This window comes from Oenanthe melanoleuca, chromosome 7 (genome assembly GCF_029582105.1).
Source record: "Oenanthe melanoleuca isolate GR-GAL-2019-014 chromosome 7, OMel1.0, whole genome shotgun sequence".
NCBI classification, from domain to species: domain Eukaryota; kingdom Metazoa; phylum Chordata; class Aves; order Passeriformes; family Muscicapidae; genus Oenanthe; species Oenanthe melanoleuca.
The window spans coordinates 17,697,712-17,722,022 of record NC_079341.1 but is presented as its reverse complement, the minus strand read 5'-3'; the positions used below and the strand labels follow the sequence as shown (position 1 = coordinate 17,722,022).

Below are 24,311 nucleotides of genomic sequence, written 5' to 3'. Positions count from 1 at the left end.
CTAGTGGATATTTGATATATCCACTATATTTGATATATCCAACAAAACAAGGTCCACAGTCCACATCCTCCTGCATACTTAGGCCAGACTCCACATATGAAACTGGTTAGTATCTGTTCTATATATTCAGCACTCAGTGAATCCAGTGAGAAAGGGGCCATCATGATGGCAAGACTGTGCTCCAGGTAAGTTTTAAGTGCACTCCTCTGTATCTTCTGTATATGCTGTCTCTTCACCGTAACAGCGCTCCTGCTTTATCTCTGAGTGCTTGTGACTGTGGTAGCTTATCTTTATGGCGGGTCTGTGAACTCCCAACCTCCACAACAGCCTCTCGGCACAAAACCCGTGACCACCAGTGCTTCGCTGCCGTGGGGAGCGCAGTCGGGCTGCCACCATGGCAGGGGACAGGCTGACACAGAAAATTCATTTCTAAGGCGGAGTTCTGAACGCGACGGGACGCTCGGAGAGGGCAGGGTGGAGGGGCGCGGAGAAGCGCGGAGTGCCGCCCTGCTCCTGCTCTCGGCCCTGCTGCATCAGTCCGGTCCCTTCCCTTCCGTCCCGTCCCGTTCCCGCCGGGCCCGAGCCGGACCCCGCCCGGCCGCGGCTCGCCCCTCCTTCGCGGCGCTCGCTGCCGCGCACGGGGCTCGAAAGATGGAGGACTACGGACGATTCTTGGCGCTTCTGGCTTCTACGCTGCTGGTCGGCTTCTTGTCGGTCATCCTCTCACTCGTCTGGGTCTTCCACTACCGCGAGGGGCTGAGCTGGGACGGCAGCCTGGGGGAATTCAACTGGCACCCCGTCCTCATCATCACGGGCTTCGTCTTCATCCAGGGCATCGGTGCGTCGGGGGCCCGGGTGGGTGCGGAGCTGCGGGGAGCCGGGCCTGCCTGGGCTGGGGCCGGGGCCGCGCCGGGGCCGCGGGGCGCGGGAGGCTCCGGGCGGAGCTGGCGGGGCGGCCCCGGCCGGTAGCGGTGACAGCGGCAGCGCAGCAGTCGGTCCGCAGTTTAGGGAAGCCAGCACTCCCGCAAGAAGGGACAAAGAGCCCCTTGTAATAAGCCAAAATTGCTACGTATGGGGTTTGGGTTGTTTTGGGTTTTTTTTTTCTGCAAGCACTTGTTTATCCTGGCCCGGGGATTGCCGTGCACTTTGAATAATGCTTGCGAGGTGTGTTTTTCCTAGGCAGCTGGAATTTATGCAAGTTGCAAATCGAAATGCCAGAAATGCTGCCCTAGGAAAGTTTCTCTTTTGGCATTCTTCCATGTCCCAAGAAGAGAAAGGGAAGTTCAGTACCACAGAAGTTTGATCCAGGAGCGGGGTTTTTGCCAAAGAAAATGTAGCAACACAAGCACTATTAAAATGCTTCAGGCTGGATTTAGGATGAATTGTTTTGTAAAGTATGTATCTTAAATTAATCATTTATTCTGTTGCTTAAATAACACATAATTATTAAGATACAGGGTTGGTTTTTTTCCCCCCCAATTTCTCTAAGAATGTATGAACTTTGGATTTCATAGAGTTCAGCCGTGGACTAACATTTTCCCATTACACTTCCAACCAGTCAAAAGGCTGGAAGATGCCGAAGGCTGTCTAGTGTTGGCTATGAAGAGAATGTTGTAATTTGAATATACACTGTTAATTTTTGTTTTTCAGTGGGAGTGGGGCTGTTCTCAGCCTTCTTGCGGCTTCAAGCTGCAAACTACTATTGAGTAATAAACCATATTTTGAAGCTGTTTTACATAATATTGCTCAATAGAATAGGAAGTGTAATTTCAGGCTATAAATAAGCAATGAAAACCACCTGTTGACTTCACTGAGATCTATAATACTTAATATGCTCAACCTATTTTTTTAATATAAGCATAGAACTTTTGAAGAAAATAGAGAGAGGCTTTTTGCAGCTTTTTCCTATGTATTTTCTATTTTTTTTCCTCTGAAGCTCAGTTTTTTTCTCTGTGCCAGAGAGAAAGAGGGCTGCCCCAAACCCTGTATAAGTAATGTAAAGTAATATATGTATATATGTAAAGTAAATGAAAGTTTACCATAGCTAAGAAACCACATGCATACAAGGAATTCACTAATAATACAGCATCAATCAGGGAGGAAGTCCTATTGCATAATAGGAAAAGCAAAGTTGGAGACTGAAGGGGTTTGTAAAAAAAAAAATCTGATTAAATATCAACAGGTAAGATACCACTGTGAATCTGATTCAAATTTGGCTGATGGAATTCTGCCACTGAATTCAAAGCAATTTGAATGAGAGTGAGAAATCAAACACCTCTTTGGACACATACAAGAAAAAAGAAGTCTTTAAGTAGTTTAACGTAGAAAGGCGTAGCTAAAAAAATCTTGAGTAAATTTGAGTAGAGGATTTTAAATAATAACTAAACCAATTTTTTCTTGAGTTTATATACAAAGGACAAAAATGTTGTATTGTTAGTCATTAATTCTAGAATTTTGCCCTGTTCATTTGCAAAAGGACAGATGTCTCATATAAACATACTGCAAGATAACTCTGCCCTGTGTGATGTGTTTTAAAATCATACTTCAAAACAGGAGTAAGATCTGAGTCAAAAAGCTCAGTCTAGGCTGTCAAATTTAACAGTAGTAGAGATGTTCTGCCTTGAGAAAGCTCTTCACAAGGCTGCTTTAACATGTCCCTGCCAGACATTCTAATTGTGTATGTGCTTTTAGCCTAGGCTGTTTTAATTTTGACATGAAATTACACATCACTTCTGAATAAGTTTTTATGAGCTTGTTCTCAATGAAAGGTGAATTCTTTCTCTCCCCTTTGTTTCCCAGATTGTCTTCTTTCCTCCTGCAGATTTGAAAAGCACCACTTATGAGAAAGGCAGGGAGAAGCACAGAAGGAAGTGGTGATGGGGAAATAAAACTTTTATTTCTTGGAGAAAACTTGTCAAGAAGCAACTCTAGGTTAAGTTATTCTTATGGACCATCTGGAATTAGATCAATGGATATTATTGTTTTGTTCAGAGTGGACAAAACACCGTCTGCTAGAGTTATTAATTCAAGTATAGGCAAAACTTCCCTACATTCGACTAACAGTGGTGGAAGACTTATATTTGTTAAATGCTTTTGTCCCTAAAGTCAGATTATGATTCCCTGATGCTGAAGAACATTTTCCCATTCAAAGTAGTCTAACTGATATCAATGTAATAGACAGTCATAAAGTATCTATGCAAATAGAGAATAGCATTATCCACAGTTGGCAAAGAGAATAAATATTATAAAATAATCCTACACACTTTCTCAACAAGTGATCTTCTCAACATAAGAATCAGGCCATATTGTTCCAATCTGACTAGCAGCAGAAAAATCAAAATCCTATGCCAAATCCCTGTTAGATCAATTTAATGACTGAGGAAAAGATGACACCAAGTCATTTACTCGGGTATTTTTTGAAACACACTTAATTTTGTGGGATATTTTAAATTGAGGAAAAAAATCCCTTAAAAGCTGTATTGAAGCCTCAGTTGTATTCTCAGAGTATGCTATGCTAAGTGTATGAGGAAAAGCCTTTTAATAGACTTTTTAAAAGATTTAAGGTTAGATTTTGCTGAAAATTACAATGTAACTATGTGAATTATGCATAATTATTAATATCTGAAAGAATTTATCCTATAAGGCCTAAAATCTTTATTCTCTTCTTTCTTCAGCTATTATTGTGTACAGATTGCCCTGGACCTGGAAGTGCAGCAAACTCCTAATGAAGTTCATACATGCTGGATTAAATACCATAGCTATGATTCTTGCAATTGTTTCTATGGTAGCCGTGTTTGAATTCCACAATGCCAAGAACATTCCTAACATGTACAGTCTGCACAGCTGGATTGGGCTGGCTGCTGTTATATTTTATTCTCTCCAGGTCAGAATCTAACTGTATTTATAAATAGGTTGTAAATTTGAAGAATGTTTTGAGTAATTAAGGCACAATAGGCTCTTGTTAGTACATTGTAACTACTGGGATAGCCATTTTACACTCTGATTTGCCAAATTATAATGCAAATGTACAAATACTGGATCAATGACTTTGAAGAAAAATGCATTTTTAAGCATATTGGCATAACAGCCATTAACTTACAATACAGTTACACAGTAGTGTGTTTCTAAGTCCTATTAACTCCTGAACTTACAGCAAGTTATTTGGTTTTTTGGCAGAATATTTAAATACAGTTAGAACATTTATTAGAGAAGTCTCAAATTAAGTAACAGCTTTTCTACGTTTTTTTTTCAGCTGTCATATATTTAAGTAGTCACTTCTTGGCCTCAAGGCTTTTGTTAATCAGCAGAACAAGTGCATCAGGGAGCAGTAGAAATGTAAAGGATCTGACATCTGAATGAGCTATTACTGGTTAACCAGTTTTCCTGAATCAACAGAACTTTGATATATGTTGGTGGGCATGCTTTTAACTGCTCCTCTTGGCAGAGAATTAGCATTATTGTAATGTAAAATAAGCTTAGTGAATTTCGAATTTGGCAAAGAAGAGCAACCATGCCCTGAAATTTACAGAACAAATACAGATGCTTCTGTATATACATTCTGAACTCCCTTTATTGTGTTATTACACTATGGAAATTAATTTTGTTCTTTCAATTTTTTTTTTTTCCCCAAAACACTAAAAAGAAAAAATTAATTATCTATGATCAAGCACAGAAAAGCCTCAGCTAAGGGATTCCAGTTCTGGACTTTATCCTTCACTGCTCAGGTCAAGAGGTACAGGAAAAAGTGTTGAAATAGTGTTTTTAATATTTAGGAAAAAAGAAAGCATATTGCAACATTGTGGAGTATACTCTCTATAGTGGAACAAATTAATAAGAATGAATATGAATGAATAATAAATAACAATGTTAAAATTAAGTTTGTCCTAATAATGCAGCTAATTCAAGGAAGTCTGTGCTGCCACTACTCTGAGTATAAGTATTTTTCTAATGGTTAAATGAAGAATTGCGACTAGAATCTTATTCTACTTTTCATTTGCTACTATAAACATGATGAATGGCTCTTAATGCCTTGCCTGTCACATCAAAAGATCCTTGGTGTCCTCCAATCCGGGATGTAAGTCTCCAGTCAGAGACTGATTGTTAAGTGCCTTAGCTTTATAAAAAACAGTGATAAAGTAGTGTCTTTGTTAACAGAGAAGACACTTACCAGAGGGGGCACATCAGTCCTATGCTCACAAAATACTCTGCCTACGATATTGTAACTATATTGTAATTAAGACAAATGTAGGTAAATACAGTATAGCACACTGACATAAATTTAAGAATAGGGCAAAAATATAAAATGAGACTGTCTCTTGGAAAATTATGTCTTTGGAAAGTACACAAAAATGACATGAAGCTCTAAATGAGTTCTCACAATGCTGTGGCAGGAAAAAGATGGCATTAGTGAAACTAATACGAAATATTATGGATTTTTTTAAATATAAAATAACGATCAGAAAAATAAAAAGCAACGAACCCAAAGAAATTCTGGAAAAGTAATTTGAGAGCTGGAAAAGCTATCTTACAGTGCAAGATTTAAAAAACTCTGTTTAGCAGATCTAAGATTAAGAGATGAATTGATTATGGTGTACTGAAAAGCTTCCCAGGGAGAAATATCTGGCTCTCTAATCCATTATGGAAAGATAAAACAAGGACTGAGTTAAAGCAGGCTGAAATACAAATTCATGCACTGTGTCTAATTTAGCAGCAGGGGTGAGTAATGGTTGAACAAACTAAAAAAGGGAAGCAACCTCAACATGATTGGGCAAGCCTGTGATGCAAACATGAGACATGATGGGTTATTTTCCATCACAAAATTAGTGCTAATAAGAGGACTAATGTCCCTTAAATAACTTGATGCCACCCATACATGTCTTCACTCTTTAAAAGCCATGTGATCGATATATTGAGACACCATTGTCCTTCTAAAGATAGGCACTTAAATTTAACTGAAATTCTAACAAGATATAATTATTTAATCCAATCAAGGCAGAAGATTAGACTGTCTTCTGATATTCCTTTATGTGCAAATCTGCAACAGGAGCAGAGAACAGGACTTGATGAGACTGTAAAAAGTGTGGCTCCTCACACCTTTACTATATTAGCGAATTAGTGACACTGAAAACTTGTGTTTCCAGTACTTTGGTTGGAGTTTTAGCACTATCAGTAAGTTTGGACACTGATATTAGGTAGGATGATTTATAAAACATTTAATGTCTGTTTCCCAAATGCTAGTCCAGAATTTTGCTTTGGTTTTGACAGGAAACACATTCAAAAATAGAAATGCCAATTCTTTTAAAATTCTTATCTGAAGACATCTCAGAATGGAATTTTTATAATTATTTTTATTCTTCTTGAGAAGTACAGCTTTTTTTCCATCTAGCCTTAACTATGAATCTGTTTTGGTTCTAGCTTTTCTTGGGTTTTGCTGTCTTTCTGCTCCCATTTGCTCCAGTTCATCTCCGCGTAGTTCTCATGCCAATACATGTTTATTCGGGTCTTACCATCTTTGCAACTGTGATTGCAACAGCTCTCATGGGAATCACAGAAAAGCTTATATTTGCATTGTAAGTATTTGTTTCCACTTGTTTATTAAGATTATTCATTGAAAATACGTTCCCATTTGCCCAGAATAATAAGCATCCAGTATTGGGACATTGTTTTGTTTTGTTTGTATTAAAAAGACCTACCTAGCGGGAGACTGCTGTTTTCAGACCAGGATTGTCTTTAAAACAATATTTTCTGACTTCTTCTTTCTTATTCCCCTTTCAAAGGAAAAATCCTGCATACAGTGCATCCCCACCAGAAGCAACTTTGGTCAACTGTCTTGGTATTTTGCTTGTCATATTTGGTTCACTTATTTTGTGGATGGCAAGCAGGCCCCACTGGAAGCGGCCCCCAGCAGAGAACGCTAAAATTCTGAGGCCCATTGCAGCAACTCCTGAAGGCACAGAAGTAGAATCCACAATGACAAACAGTAATGCAGATAAATCTGATCTGAGGGGCAATACTGAAGCAGTCAGAAAACAAAATATCAAATTTGATGAAGAAGGACAAAGATCAACTATGTAAAGAAAATACACAGAATAAAAGTACTATTATACCTCCAAATTCCCTCTGGTGAGGGTCCTTCTAATTTAGTTACATTGATACGTAAGTAGGTTGGGGGTTCATTTTCAATATGGCTTGCTGAAAGATACTCAAGTTTTCTGCAAATGGATATAAATTTCTATAAATCCCAAACATATTTTATTGTTCCATGACCAGTCCATGCCTTGTTTAAAAAACAAGAGCATGAATGACATCACAATCACAATTTGATTGGGAAAATCACATAATTTGCAAGTGCGTTTCTTATCACTTTTTAACTTAATGCTTATATCTCTTATAGTCATGAAAAATTTAACAAGATTCAGAGTAAATTTTGAGTAATTTTGCAGGTTATGAATCAACCATGAAGTATGTCAGACAGAAAAATTTAGTTTGTCACATATAAATGTTCTGGTAATGTTCACTTTTTTTAAAGCTCTGATTTGTCTAGCTGATTAACCCCCCCACCAGCTGCTATGTTCTAAGGGATTTGAGGTAATTCTGCACTTTACAGAGTTCCTTCATAAAAAGGTTTATTCTAAAACTTTTAATTAAAAAAAAGAAATTAAAAATTTGCTTAATATCTTCATAAAAAGTTACATTTCCTTTAGAAACTTCTGGAGGGTTTTGGTCTTGTTTTTCTAAAATCAGAATGTATCTGTTGACCTTCTAACGAATTCTAACGAATATATTTTATACAGGCAATATTTGGCTTTGAATTATGTGTAACTATTACTGAAATCTAAGGAAATTTTAAGACACCCAAATGCAGAATTTGTGTTATTTGAAAAGCTATAGAAACACACTTAAAAAATGTATCACTTAAACTAAGTCTTCCTTAAGGCAGCAATTTAGCATCTTTATTTGATTGCACAGTTCTGTTGATTTATGCAACTAGACCATAAATTAGGAGGTTAGAAAGCAGAAAAATCTGCTATCAGTCTCACAGAAAAGAATTACCTAAAGTCAGAAATGCTTTCTCCAAGACATAGGTGAGCTTTGCTGTTTTAATAATATACTACGTTTTAACTGAAAGACAATTTGGGAATCTCCACACTGACATCAAAAGCATTATCATAGGCACAAAGATATGCTTTAGTCTCTAAGCAATGTATACAAACTTTATTTCTTTCTAATTTGAAATTACAGTTTTAAATAATGCAATTTTCTCTAAATAATGAAGAGTCCCTACTAGCACTTTTATAGCTATTTCTAGTAATTGAAATATTAATGTATTATGCTCATTCATTAATTTCACAGATACAAATAACATTTATACTATTACTACTATAGAAGAATAATCATAGTAGATTATTTGGACTATACAAGTCCAAAATGATGAACCATTCTATTATCTCTTGTAAAAGCTGCAGAGCCCACTAGAAATAAGAATTTACCACTGTTCATGTTGGAATATAGATAGTTTCAATCAGCATATAATTTCCTACTTTTTAAATACTACGTGAGTTTTCATCTACTTCAGCTTTTAAAAACATTTTAATACATTACCCTTCAACAAGTGAGCCATTTTTGTAGTTCACTGTGTGCTAGTATGAAGTATTTTGGACATGAGTTATTTTGGGTCTTCTCTGACAAGAAGCACTGCAGTTCCTGTTATTTGATGTGTAATAATATTTTCTTATTTGGTGAATGCAGTACAGAAAGCTAGCATAATAAAATATTTTTAAAACTTTTCTGCTATACCATTTGGTACTCAAAGACTACATCCCAGAGTTCTCTGTTTTCTCTTATAGGTTTGTGAATGACAAACAATGTGAGGGACCAACCTCACATTGGTGTATTTTTCCACTGTAGAAAAAACCTGCTTTTAATGTACAATTCAGGTATGACAGAAGGAACACTAACCTAAACTACTAAACTATTGTGTGAACACTCCTCCAGTCCCACTATGTGCAATGAATCAAACAGTGAAGCATGACAGGGGAAGTGAATAAATGAGCTCACTTGCAGTAATTTGCTATGCAGCTTTCTATACTGCACTCACACAGGCAACAGCATTTTAAATTGTTATGTACTGGCTTGTTACTGTGTCTCATCCACCTGTGAAAATGAGCTCACTCAATCCTTGCATAGTACTAGGTCACATAATAAAATCATATGTTTGTATGAAAAGTAGTCAGTTGCCTAGGGATTGTTCTGGAAGAAACTAACTGTACAGTGTACTGGAAAAAACACAAAATCTATGACTTCTTTTGTTACAGTACTGAGTTGAATGTATTGAAATTAACAGCTTTTAGGTGGTTGGTTCTATATGCTGTTAAAGTTAAGCTACAATAACCAGTATGCCCTTCTGGTTTCCATTGTATTCTATGTACTGTTCAAGGGGAATGATACTTGAAAAAAGAATGGTGGCATTTCTTTACTTCTCTATTCTCATGAAGAGCAAGGTACAAGTAACACCAAGGCTGTGGGTTCAAATCCCATATTGGCCATTTGCTTAAGGGCTGGACTAGATCCTTCTGGATCCCTTCCAATTCTAACCATTCTGTGATATAAAAATAACTCAAAATCAAGGATTAGCAACCTTTTGAGGGGAGCCCCCAGAACATAATTTTGGTTTTCAGCTGAGAGGGTAAACATAATAGTAGAAATTCAGCAGAAGCTTAAAGAGTCCAGTTGGGGAATTTAGAATCAGTGGTATCTCATGTGCACGAACTGTGGAGTTCTAGCTGCTGATCTTTGGAAGGCCCCCATGAGATGCAGTAGCTGTGAGCTTCTAAATCTTGATCAACATTGGTGTGTGCAATTTAAAACTGACAAAACATACAACAGACATTTGGCTTAATTCCAAACTGATTATAAAGGCCTCTAAGTATCCTTGCAAAAAAAATGAGGTTAGTTCAATACTAAATAAAAATCCATAGGTGTTTGGAGAGTAATAGTCCTAAACCTGTTCCTCAAAGTGGCCTTCCATTAACTTTCCTTTCTTGCAAATTTTCTTACCTGTATTTATGAGTAACATAAATACAGTAGCAACATAGGAAGTGAAAAAATTGTATTTTCAAAGATATAAATGGAAGGTAGAACTCTAGCTTTTTCATGGAGATTTTTCTGCATGTTTGGAAATCATCTACATGGCTGTTTTTACAAGAACGTGATTGTAGAGCTTACATTCCAGGTTTGGATTCCAATAAAAACAGGAAGTTACAAAACCTAGCATTGAAAGTGCTATCTTTTTAAGATGCCTGAAAAAAAAACTCTATTTACATGCTGTCATGCAGTACTATGAACAGAAGAGTGTTTTTTCCAGTGTTAATGAAACTGAGAAATGATGGTACAAATTAGATTCTAAAATTGAATGTAATTACATGTGTACTTCTTACTACATGTAACCAAGAATATTGCATATGATAATGTAAATATGGATTACTTGTTTACATGGATATTTTATTAGTGACTAAGAGATATTGCCAAATATTTTCTATTTCAAAATTCTCTTTTGCTTTTATTTCAGAAAATTCCTTCCTCTGTTTTTAACTGTTCACAAGAACTTAAAAAATTATTTTATCATCCGAGGTACTTATTTGTAGATGACAGAAAATATTTAATTACAATGTCTGTTTTCTTTATTCTTTTTTTATATATTAATAAAAATTATTTTTGAGCTTGTGATACTACTGAGTACAGATTTTCATTATGGTACTAAAATATAACTTTCTAAATTTGGATAATGATCAAATTACTCCTAAATTACTTTTTGAAAACATATGTACTTTACATATGTACATATGTACTTTAGAAATATAATCAGTATATAATGGAAATTGAAAGAATTCACGGAAAGTAAAAGAATTCACTGTATAAGCAATTTGTATTTCACCTTCTGATCATAACAGAAATTCCTCATAGCAGTTGTTAGAGGGAGGAAAAAACCAAACCAAAACTATCCTGTTGTGAGAATGCAATTGCAAATATGGGAAGATCAAGCCAACATTTGTTAGCATGGGGATTGAGTTTACAGCTGAGTCCATGGCCACATACACTGACTACTCATTGGCTCTCAAATTCCCTATTTTGCTGGTCACCGAGTCATATTATAGTTACAAACACAGCTGTCAGAAAATGGATAAAAGTTTGCAATTTATAGTTCAATTTTCACAAAAATTTCATTCCAACAAAATAAAAATCCATTGAATAGCACTTAAATTCAGCAGGATATAATTAAATATTAGTGTGATTAATAGTGTGACGGTCAAATATTTTTGGGCAGATGATCCTGCTTATATGTGTATACAAGCAGTAATCCACTAGGTGGCAAGCACAACCTGAATGGCCTTTGGCAGATGCTAGACCAGCCTTACTTTTAGGCGATAAAATGTGATGAGTCATCTGCCTCAAAACAAAACCACAAAGTTAGTCGTCTTAAAACACACAGTCACGTCAGAATTTGTATATTCTCTTCTCTTTTCTTCTAAAGGGCCTTCTAAAGAATATAGTATTTCTTCATCCCTGACATTGGAAACTGTTCTTTATTGCGCTCAGATCTCTTAAACTTCTGTTTGTAACTTTAGTGCAAATACAAGCTTGGTTAAAAGACGCAACAACAAGAACAGAAAAGCACTGAAGTTTAGGGATAAGCTCATATACAAGATATGAAAGCACCAAGAATAAGGAAGAAAAAGTAGGAACTTCCAGTACTTTTACCATTTGACCTTGCAGTTAACAAAAAAAAAAAAAAAAAAAAAAAAAAAAAAAAAAAAAAAAATCCTGAAAAAGCAAATATGAATGCCAATTTCAAATAATCAAGAAGCACACTTCTGCCATCTGATACCTGCTAACAGCTTCTGCTCTCAATTTAATTTCTTTGTGGATCCTGGCTTGTTTTCTGATAATGTTTTCTGATCTATTCCACTGAAAAGACTAGTTTCAGTACTACTGAAAGCTATTTTTTACATGGTATTCAAATGCTATTGCTTTATCTTACTCTCAGTCTATTATTATTTTGTCTCCTATGGCTAACTGGTACTGATGAGACAAGGCACCGTGGTTTTTCACAAAGCTTGCTATTCATGTTTAGGTCAACAAAGTGGCAAAATTCATGTAATTCTGATTCTCCAGGACATTGCTCTCATTATTGTTATGACTACTGGATCTGGTAGAAATACTGGCTTAAAATACCCTAGTAATTCAGCTTGGGTGCTTGTTCTTTTTGTTAAAAAATAGCAACTGCTGTTGCAATTAAGGAATAGCTTACCACTGTGGCAATGGGAGCATTAATACTGTTGGGCTTCTGTTTCTGATCAGATGTAGAGAATGAGACTAAAAATACAAAAAAATTTACATGACTGTTCATTGCTGTGATTACTGCATTTGTAATGAGGAATTTGAACAGAAGTCCAGTAAGGCACAGCCTCTGTAATCATTTTAGTCTGTTTCAAATGCAAGACTGCCAATGGATAATAATGACCCTGAACACATTAATAGGTCTTAATTACCTACTAAGACCTCACCTGGGAGCCTGAACCCCCACCCTCCTGCCCATGAGTCCAGGACCTTTAATCCCGTTCCACCTGGGTGTTTCAGTGCTTGCCTGCATCCTCTTGGACCTGACTTCTGGCCTGATTTCTGCCTGGTCCCATCACCCTGGACTCCCTAGTGACCACAGGACTCTGACCCTCAATAGGCTGGGTCATGAACTGTGGATTGACTTTCCAGCATAACTGTCAACCTGCTTCAGCAGCTGAACCTGGTTGCCATTTCCTGCAATTCGTGCCTGCCCTGCTGCCAGCCATTCCCCATCGCACCCTGCCAGCAACCCTCTTGCACGTTCAGCCTGTATTCTGAAGTGACTAAATTGGTCCTCACAAAGTTATTTGCTGTAGACAGTGGCTTCCCCACTTATACCTATTTCTTCTCTTCATATTCTTTTACATAAATACTTTGCTTAAAAAGCCTTAAAATTCCATTTTAGGCTACAAATAATGGATGAGGTGCATGGAGTGAACGGATGTTTGCCAGACAGTTACTCAACAACAATAAAACACCATTTTTTCCTGCATTTCCAATTATACTGAATGATGCCATCATTTCATAGGTCTCCATACCTAACAAGAGTAGTAGCACAAAATGTCCTTTCCATGTAGAAAAGTATACTTTTTAAAAAACCTACATCAATGTGAAATCAGAGATAAATCTTGTACTTACTTTATTGCATACTGTAAGCAGGAGTTGCAAGAGCCTAGCAAAACACAACTGCAGCAAATCTCAAGATGCTGCAGTAGAAGTTTTCCTAGCTCTTTGGTCTGTACTGACAATCATGCAGCTGGTGACTGGGAAGAAAGTCCACAGCTCTGAAAAGAAGGCACTTTTATACATGGATTTGGATGAACTCTTCTCTGCTACCAAGCAGCAGAAACCTGATGATGGCACCGCAAAAGCCTGGGAAGAATTTCCCAATCCATGAGATGGCAACAATATAACCACAAGCACTATTTGAGGGAATGAGTTTGCATATGGACCTAAGCACTGCTCTCCTCTCCTCAAATAAATGAAAGAAAATTCAGAGGCAATACAGACAGTCAGCAATTCCCACATTCAACAGCTGTTCAAAACCCCTCCACAGAATTATTTCACTCTGAAAAAAGGTATCTTTAAGTAAGAATTGCTTCCAGAGTTTTTAGCTGACTTCAGGGACAGCAGAGTTCCCTGTTATTCCAGTCTCTGACTGCACTTGTACTCCATTTGTACCTGCTTTTAATAAGAAGTCAAATATCCTGGCCCAGAATCACACAGAGTGCTTCTTTTGATTTCTTCCTTCGTAAGCCCATGTCAGCCATCATGGAGTCTTGTGTACTGTGTTTGAACTTCTTTTTTTATTTTCAATTGTAATTCAGGTACTAACGATAGGGAACTGTATCAAGGAATCACATGGTTTCAACTTGTCACAACAATGCCTTGGTCTTCTTCCTAACTGGTGACTACAGTTCTATGAGAGTTCAGACATTTCTCCACATTTCCCTACAAATTGTATTATTTTGCACTTACTAACATTATGCTTTCCATTCACTACTTAACATTTCCTTCTTATTCCAAACTCCTTTCTCCAGTTCTTCTGAGGACATTTTACTCCTGTCTTTGTATTTCCTGAACCTCTGCTCTAGCAACAAAATCTTTATATTTCTCAGTATGTTTTCTCTGGTTTAAAACCATTCTCTCATCCTGGGGAGGGTAACTCAGTTTAGTCTGAGTAAGACACTTCCTCCTTAAAGGAAATTAGTCCTTCAAGGACTAATTCACTCTGAAGTAACTTCTTGTGGAATGTAATAATTGGATACAAAGACATTTTGTACATCAGTCCAATAAGTACATATTCAAATTATATCACAAACCCTACTTTCAGTTTTATTATGTTGTTGCCATGTTTGTGATAGTTATTTGTATTATACTTAGTCTTCCTTTGCCTATCTCGAAACATTTAAAACATCCCTAAGCAAATAATAACAATCATTAAAAATATCTTGGGGTTTTGATCTAACATTTTGAATATTCAATTAAAAATATTTTTGTTGCTTTAGAGACAGTCTGTAGGTAAAATACATAAAATTAATTCCACCAGCCACATCCAACAATTTTTGGTTACTTTGTAATTTCAGATCTGACTCATTCTGAGAGAAGACAGCTTGTGTAGCCTCTGTAAAAAACTAGGAAAAGCAGAAACTTCCATTTTTTCTCTTTATAGATTTGTTTATTCAGAAAGAAGCTTTGAAATAAAAGACTTTGAAAGGCTGGCTGAATAATGAGTTGTTATTCTTTGAAGGCATATTATCTTTAAAAATACAAGAAAACCTGAGGGTTCCTAATGAGTAGAACCCTTTATTTTTGAAAGAAAATAAATGGAAGAGTTTGAAAAGATTTTTTTCTTGTAGGTTTTATTTCTTCCTCCTGGAGCTGCCTGTTGCTCTTATGTGGAAGCTTCCTGCTGATTTGACTTTTTATTCTGCTGTGAGACTGATGCCAAGATTTACATGATTGCTGTGGATAGGAACTGGAGTTAGCATAAGGAGGATAACTGCTTTTCCCCTAGGGAGAGGCAGAAAAGGGAAAGACAGAGTGGGGCACATAGACAATAATATCTGAAGTTATAGTCTTGGCCAATTATTTTATTCATCCTCTATTTTAGATTATGCTGCAACTAATAAAAGGCAAGAAAGATACTGGAATTAAGCCAAGAACACAGATAATGAAGGAAAGTATTTGTGGTTTCATGCAAATGTCCAACTATAATGGAAGCAAGGTACTGTTTTTATACAGAACTGACATAGTGCCCCTTGTAACGTAAGTGCAATTAACAAAACCTCCCATCAGAATCTGTCAGGCAGAGATCTGCCTTCTAAACAGGACCCTTCAGCAGAGAGAAAAGGGTAACAGTAGAACTCTGCATCATGACAATTATTGTAGCATTCATTGTCTGTATAGTCTTTGAGTATTCAGTTTTTAATCACATTCTCTGGACATTTAAATATGTAAAGATTTTTGCAGATTTGTGCAAATTGAAATCATTTACAGACAGCTGGCAGACAGTTGTCTTCTGTAAACCTACAATGCCCACGGAAAATGCAATTTTTTGAGATACTGGAAAAAGTTGACATCAAAAGGCAAGGAACTTCCCAAGCAGAGCAAGACTCCAGATTAAGCACACAATAAATACTAAGGGCAGAAGGCAGTTAGAGGGATTGTGGCACTGAGAGGGTATAGGCTTTCAAATGTAATTATTAACAGGTAATTTAATTTATTTCAGTAATTTTTCTAATTAAATAATATACACCTAATAAATAAAATTAAATACCATAACTGAATGAAAAATAAATACTATCTAGTTGGTCTAAAAGTTTAAATTCAATAACTGGAAGATAGTATCATATTACTGAGGTAAATATTCTGGAGTTCCTGAACTAGATGTATTTAATAGCAAAATGGGCAAGAATTAATTTTGTTCCCTTTTCCTTCGGTTAGTTACATAAAAACCAGTTTATTCTGACATTTAAATCAGATTTTTTAACAGAACAACTAATTTTATGGTTTTGGGGTTTTTTTATTACAAATTTATTATTATCTCACAAAATTGCATTATTAAGAATAACTGATCCTACAAATTAAGTCATGCCTGTTTCAGTGCTGGTTTTGCTGATAGAAAATAGCATATTTGAGATATTCAGTTATCATCTGCAAATCCTCAAATGCCATTTCTTGAAATAAAGTGTCATCTTAGGGCCACTGATAATAATTGCTCAGTATTTTTGCATTTGCTAAAGATTACCTCTAATATCAGTGTTTCTTGAATAGAAATTTTAGTAAAGCCTCAAACGTGGGGTATATGGACAAGCTTCCTGGAGTTTAGAAGTTTATCTGAGTAAAGTCTCAGTGAACCCACCAATCTATTGAGATTCACCTGAATACAGAATTAATTTGAAGATAAACGTAATAATCTGATTCATAACTACAGTATTACCATGGGGGCTATGGTACACTCATTATCATTCATCTACCTTCAAGAAGAATTTATTTTCTTTGCAAATTATGGCAAATTGAGACTTGGTTTGGGGTTTTACATTTTGCTCCCTGCTTTTAGAGTGGAGTGTTGACACAGAGTTTCCTTCCCTGTTTCAAAGCTTACAATTTTATTTACTATCTCCCGCTATGTCACATTCAACTTTATTTTCTCTTACATGAGGAGGGAACAAGAAATGCCTTATTTCTCCCCTCCCTATTTCCCGTGAGATTTCTAATGAAGAAATTCAGAGCAAGAAGTCTTACTGGGAAGATCAGAGAGTGTAAAGTGCAGCCTATGTGATTTATTCTGATCTGCTTCAAATCAAAAGTTGTAGGTCTTAGTCAATAATTCCCAAATCAGTTCAGAAATTGTGCATAAGCATACAGAAAAATGGCAATTAAAGAATTTAGATAGAATAGAAAGAATATTCCTCTTACCCTAGATATATCATTGCAGACTATAATTAGCAAGATTTCTGAAGTACATAAATAATCTACCTTTCATTTTTGATCATTGGATTTTATCCTTTTATCTAGTAACTAAAGGATCTTCTATTACTAGTTGTTTTCCTTCTATATAGATATTAATAATTATGACTTGTTATCTTTTTTATGAAGCTAAATGTGAAGTCTGCATATCAAGCAGACAGACTGCTCATATTTCAGCCCAAAAAGAAAGAACCCACCTCAAAAAATTGACTATACAGAGCATCACTGTGCACCCTTCCATGGGGCTATAACTTTAACAGCCCAGCCTTGGGCTCATCACTGCTAGCTCAAACTGTTACTATGTTCATTGTGTTCCAAGGGGGTCCAGCAGGCTCAATGCAGAGACAGAGCAAGTTCACATTCATTCCTACAGAATACAATATAAAACTATCCTATACATGATGGCTTTAGCACTTCTTTGAAATAAATGTGCTCACATAAATTTTCACAATGTCATCGGAAAATAAAGTATTTTTAGTTTCGTAAAGATTTGGAATAAAACTGACTTTCCCAACAGGACATCAGCTTACCTTCTTTCCAGCAGCTCTTTTAGCCATTTCATTCATTTCTACAGTTAAATGCAGGAGTGGGACAAAACTACCAGAAGCTGACAGCATAGCTTTGCCTCAATTCTTTTCCACACTTGCAGCACAAGTCAGGGAGGTGATATTACAAACATGATTCATCAGACCCAAAACAAAAACCCACAAAATGAGATTTTTTTAAAAGCAAATAACCAGCCATGATTAACAGCAATATAACCAGAGGAGACCTTCTGGGAGGAAAGGAAAAAGTGGCAACGAAAAAGAAACATGCAAATATACGTGCACAATATCAGTGGAAACTAGCTAGAAAAATAGTGCTTTCCTACAAAATCGGAAACAAATGTATGCAAAAACTGGATTTCGTGCAGAAAAACAGACATCTTCTTTATTAATGGAGCCCCCTAAGCAGCTGTCTAAGCTTTTGGATCCAGTTTTGCCAGCTCTCCAGAGTTCTTCCCTTAAAACTGTCTTGTCCTATGATGCTTATCAAAACCTGACAGTGCTTCACTGATACACTGAATTCACTATCATACCAGCCAATAATGTCTTGGGTTTTTTAAATACTAAGCTTGAGACTAAACTCTCTGCCTCTGTCCAACCTACTTTATACTTGGATTATAGAATGTGCCAGTGAAGAACAATTGTTTCTCTTCTTTATTCATATAGCTCATTGTACCGCAAATTCCAGAGCCCCTATTTATGTCAGTAATACAAACATAATGAGAAGAGAGTAATACAAACATAATGAGCAGAAAACATCCAAAGGATTGACTTCAACTGAACTCTGTCACTGAAGGTCTAAGTGGATCAGGCCTACGTTTCTGCAGTAGAAGTGACTGTAAATCCACCTGAAGATAAAATTGTGAATACTTCTTCATTGCTTGAAATAAAAAATCTTATCTAGAAAGTGTGCTTAACATAAGTAAATGCTGTCATACACATGAAGCCATTTCTTATAGAATAAACAAAATGAAAAAACTTCTATGTTTCACTAGGTCAAGAACCACTGGCAGAGATGTGCTTCAACTCATTACAAGGCCACTTGAAATCCAGCTTTCATAAACATGAAGCTTCCTTTCCAGATATACAACCAAATCACATTGAATTTGATGTCAGAGAGCTCATCCAATTAGTTTTCATTCACTAAAATAAATGCTTATGTTTCTTAGCTGTTGCCAGTTTTACAACAGTATTTTTATTCAAGGTTGGCAAAAATTATTTAACCATATCTTAGCTGGACTTGGCTGCACAGTTCTGATTGCTGGCAGATTCTGTTAAAATCTCTTGATTCTTCAGAATAGTTTTGTGTATGGTAAACCCTAATCCACTATCTTTATGCAGCTGTACACAGGATCAAATAAAAATCAAGTTAAGAAAGCTTGCAGAATGAATCAGTGAACAGTGTTTAAGAGACAAATGAGTCACTGTATTTCTAAAATAAATTTTAAAATGTTTCTAAAATAAATTTTAAAATATCATCAGGTTTCCTGATGATATGAGAAGACTAACGCACTGTAGTAAGCCTTCCACGTGAATGTGTGGTAGGAAAAATACAAAACACAAAGTTAAAAAAATCCAGTAAAATTGTGGAGTCTTTTGTAGTATTGATTCTACAGATCACATTACCTCTAGTTCAGAGACAGAATCTCATAATGCAATCCTTTTCCAAACAAAACCGGCATCCTAGTAAAAGACAGCTGTGTGGTCTAGCACGATGTTGTTTGAGATATATGCAATATACACAGATGTTCCTGCAGCAATATATTACAGTATTATGGTTTTGGCAGACCCTTCAGTACAAAATCAGTCCTAATTTATACCTAACATCTTTATTCAGCAATCTCAGAAGCTTCATCCTGCACACTTCTCCAGTCTCCTGTCAACTAGTTTTGCACACCTGGCTGTCTTTCACTTCAAGCTAAATTTCTCTTTAAATGCTTATCCTCTCTCTTTTTCTTTGGTTAGTCTGCATATCTAGTAGTATTCTATTTACTTTTCAAGCTATTTCAGAACATGACAACATTTTTTCCCTTATTTTAGAACCTTAATCAGAACTTCTTTCTTGCATTCACATGCAAAACAACAGCAAAGAAAACCTCATTGTACCTTTAAAAACTCAGAATGCCAAGGTTTGATCAGTATTCTGAAAGAAATCCTTTAAAAATGGAAATCTGGGGAACACTTACTTTTGAGCACTACAGTACAGAGCAGAGATCTTTGGCATACTGATGACAGAATCTGCAGAATCCCTTTTAGCTCTCCAGGGAGTCCAACGAATTTCAGATGCAGAAGTCCATGATTCAATTTCTTGCTGGAATGGATTCTCCACAAGTAGAGATAATCCTTCATTTGATGCTTACTCACTTGGATACATTTCTGTATTCCATATTGGTTATTCCAGGCTTTGCAATGCTTATTTTTCCCTCCCAGAATGTGTTTCTGCATTAGCTGATATTACTACACTTATTTGGTTGAAATGGCACTTTTCTTTTATTAACTTCTCATTAGCTTAAAATAACTTCTCAAAGCAATTATCTCTAGACCAATACTTATCATGGTTGTTCTCAGGCTAACAGACACATTTTTCCAATTTTTAGTTTGAAGAGAACCACTCAATAGTTTGTGAGGATCAGACTTTCAAGTATATGCAGATACAGTTGGTTTCATTAAATACTCATGAAATGCAGTAGTTCCATATTTTTATTGTTTTAAAAATATTTTCTCTCCTAATTATAAGTAAATAAAATATAATAGCACCCCAAACACCACTTTTAATTTTGCTTTGTTTTGAAATTCCTCCTGAAGTTTATCTTCTCTCTAGTCTTGTAACAGCTCTAAGGTATTTAGAGCATCTTTTGACTTGACTCAATATCTGAATTTATTAAATAAAATTAATAATAACCTCAATATCCCTACTATAAGAGCTATGCATAAGGTAACATGCACACTATATGCATGTATTGCTATGTTACCTAAATTACATACTTTTAGTTTACATAATAATTGTAATAATAAATATGCTGTCTCATATCTAGGTAAAATACAGCTTAATTACAAAATACAAAACAGATGTTAATGTTGTAATTCTAAATCTATAAAAGCAGTGTAACTAGCTAAGATTTCAAAAGAATATGTTCTAGGTAAATAGTGCACAGTGAAGCACAACATGTTATGATCTCGTGGTGATACTGATATATATACATTTAACAATAATGCAGTTTAAGGAAAAAGGTTATGGCACCTGAATGACAGCAGATGTAGACAGGAGAAATGGAAAAATTAGCTTTATGCAAATCTTATGCAAACCTGCCAGCTTGTTTCATGTACTCTTCAGCCAGCATTGGATCTCCTGTGAACAATGAAAGACTCAAAATAAATACAAAATAGAACAAGCCACAGTCTTTTTACACTTAATACTCTTCAATCTTCCTTAATAATTTTATTTTTTGTACCCACTATTATTGAACTTCAGTTGGTTAAGAAAAGTCTAAAAGCATTTCCAACATTTTCTTAGCAAAGTCTAAGTCTATTTAAAATTAATTTTAGTCCACATCCTGACAGCAATTTCTCATTGCTCAACTTCCTAGTACCAGCACGTTCTTTACAGTGCAGAAAGAATTCAAAACACACAGAATCACATCAGCAGTCTGTTGAGTGCTACATGTTGTAGCAAATAAAACAAGGTGGTTTGACAATCACAGATATTGCTTAATCTTTCTGGATGAATAAAAGCCAGTAAAATTAAGCATTATACTTCACTTTGCACAATATTGTGGGATTTATTTTAATAAAATGAACTCTAAGATCTAATTGATTGGTTTCCATCCACAATTTAGAGAAAGATTTTCAAAGGCATGAAAGCCTATTAAGAACACGTTTAATTGATTTTCGGAAAGAGCTGGGGTCTTGATGCAGCATTTACTGCAGTCAGCAGTGAAATTTCCATTGATTTAAATAGGAACAGGTTCATACCTGCAGAGACCTAGCTGTTATTTATGCATGTCACAGAAGCTCTTTCATAGCTAGAGATTTACCTTCCCTTTGCTTTTGTACAAATAATCTACACACTTTTGTACATATACTCAGTACAACTGACTTTATATTAAAAAAAAGAGCCACATTTCCAAAGGTAATGACAGTTTTAACACCGAAGAGCGAACATAGTGCAACTGCCATTCAGTTTTATAGTGCCTCTATACACTGAAGTCAATGGCATTATTTATGAGTAAAACAACCAAAACGTTGAATACATAGTTTAGTTACTAGATACTAAGAAGATTAACCAAACAAGTTTGAGTAATTATACATAGAATTATTGTGTCACTGCTGCAAAAGTGAGGAAAACGTTATTAAGAATTCAATTCTATCAATAAATGAAACACTGATTTTATTCTGGTTTATTTTGCAAAGAAATGCAACTGAATATTTTTGAAGTATTTCTGTCTAAGGAATATGGCTTTTCAGAGAATTGTCTCATTGATATGTGCAAAGATCAAAAAGGCTTGGTAGTGGTAGCATTCCAAATTCATTTAGATGAAACAATAAGATAATTAGGTGTAAAAAATGCAGTCTTATGTTCAATGCAGTAAAGGATCAATTTCATCTAAAGGCAAGTGGAGTGTACACTACATCATCTGATCCAAAGGAGTGACCTTCTTGATTCAAATGCAAAATGCCTGTGCCTATTGCAGATGGAATTTACCAGGACAAAATGTTCAATATAAAGATTACATTTCCACCGGGGCAGAAAGGTATTTGTCAGGGTCTCATTACAGCTTTGATACAAACATCTTGGATTTCAATTAGCTTTGAAATAGAACAATAATCCAGCACTGAAACTACAGACAAACCTTTGCTTCTTACACCATTATATGTGGACTTTTGTTTCGTTTGAAATACGATATTGCAAGGTTTCCAAAAGAAATAAATAGAAGTAAATAACATTCCAGCCATTTTAATGTCAGTGGTATCACTTAGTGATTGTCTGTCTGATAACTTTGCACTAGGAGGCGAGGGTGACATAATTTACATTTTTTCCAGCATATTTGAAAAGTGCTGAATTCTTTGAACCATAAGTGTCCATCAGTTCTTCTATCCTCACCATCCCACCTCCCATTATTTACAGACCATATCCATTCTGATGCTTTTGATCCTTTTCCATGAAAAGTAGTTTGCTTTCCCAACGGAAATAAATATGAAATTTTATAAGAAAAATTGATGCTTATGTCTTTGCTTTAACTTTGCAGTTTAACTGCACTCTGAATGCATGTAATTTTTCAGGGCTTCTTCCAACACATTAGCAAGTTTCTTACGAAAGAACCAGAAAAGGAACAAATTCTATTTCTATTTTCAGTAAAATGACTCCATGGCCTCAGTCTCTATTGAATAGATCTAACTGATGCTGTGAGTCAGTGACTCAACTAAGCTCATAATAATGTGAAAATACTAAAATTTAACTATTAGAGCTAACAGTTGCAGCAGAAAAAAAAGTGCACACTTTCTGTCTTCTTATTTACCCTCTGATCTTTTCGGCTAGTAATGCTAACATGATCCACACAAAAGGAATCTCTTATCATCTTAACAAATATTCAAACTTATTTTCCTCTTTTGATGAGTACATAAACTTCCACAAAGGTCAGTGGGAAACAGATACACAAACTGAGAGAAGAATATAGCCTAGCATACAACACATCTGAAAATAGCTCCTTTGGGCTGATCTCTTGTTAGTTCTCATACTCTGTCATAAAATCACTAGAACTAGTGCAGGTTTTGGTGAATTACAGTATCCCTTAAGAAGCTCTCATTATCTCCTGTCTTTACCACATAATACAAAAAATTGAGACCATATGCACACCCCACTGAGGAAGGAGAACTCAGAATTTTTCAGCTGGTAAACCTATTTTCTATAGTGCTTGGCAGGGAAGCACTCTCAAGTGCTGGACCATTCAGTAGTGTATGTTTTGTGCCAAAGGTTACCAGACTGCACAAGGGTTCTCATCTCAGAAAACTCATCATTCATCCTCACCTTATTTTGACACGATAGGAAAAAAAAAAATATGTCCACCTAGCAGGAACTAGAAAGAGGGGAGAAACACTTACAAAATGTATGAAGGTTATTAAATGATCAGAAGCTATCTAAACAAGAGAGTTTTTAAAATGTTTTAAGGTACAATATGAACCCTGAGTCACACGGAACGCTACAGTAAATAATCAACACTGATTCCTGCAGCAATTGAAGTTTTCCTAGCAGCTATCCCAGTAAAGAACCAACCAACTTCTTCAGTTTATGATACCTAACAGGATTGCAACAAAGCCAGACTGCAAATGAAGCCTTTTTCCAATGCTTGTCAGGACAAGTTTCAAAAATACACTCACCAGGAATAACTGTTTGTAGATCCAGACATTACAAATAAATTATTCCAATTCTGTAAAAGCAGAAAATTTAACCTGCTCTGGAGTTGATAGTTATTGCTTCCAAAAGCTTCATTTCCTAGGGTGTTGTGAACACACACTCCACTTGAACTACAGCAATCTTCCCTGTAATATGCTTTGGTAAGCACGGCTCTGGCAGCAGCAGGCGGCGGGACCCAGCACTTCACTGAGACAGAAGTCAGCAGCACTAGCCCAGCAGTTACCAAGAACAGGTATAGGACTTTGATAGAGCTTTCCACAGGA

General features: G+C 35.9%; 1 protein-coding gene across 1 annotated transcript; it reads left to right on the top strand.

The window, feature by feature from the left end:
* The first annotated feature begins 338 nt into the window (after window positions 1-338).
* Window positions 339-10,727, top strand: LOC130255462 (plasma membrane ascorbate-dependent reductase CYBRD1). The gene is made up of 4 exons (XM_056496169.1): window positions 339-838; window positions 3,675-3,883; window positions 6,415-6,569; window positions 6,777-10,727. Exons 1-4 carry the CDS (start codon window positions 652-654, stop codon window positions 7,072-7,074), a joined length of 849 nt encoding a protein of 282 aa, XP_056352144.1. The 5' UTR covers window positions 339-651; the 3' UTR covers window positions 7,075-10,727.
* Window positions 10,728-24,311: the final 13,584 nt, after the last annotated feature.

Excerpts from the sequence above, each read along its gene's own strand:
- LOC130255462 (XM_056496169.1), top strand. The coding sequence starts at position 652 with ATGGAGGACTACGGACGATTCTTGGCGCTTCTGGCTTCTACGCTGCTG. Across the intron at positions 839-3,674 it reads CGTCTTCATCCAGGGCATCG|CTATTATTGTGTACAGATTG; the intron begins GTGCGTCGGGGG and ends TTCTTTCTTCAG. Across the intron at positions 3,884-6,414 it reads TTATATTTTATTCTCTCCAG|CTTTTCTTGGGTTTTGCTGT; the intron begins GTCAGAATCTAA and ends TTTTGGTTCTAG.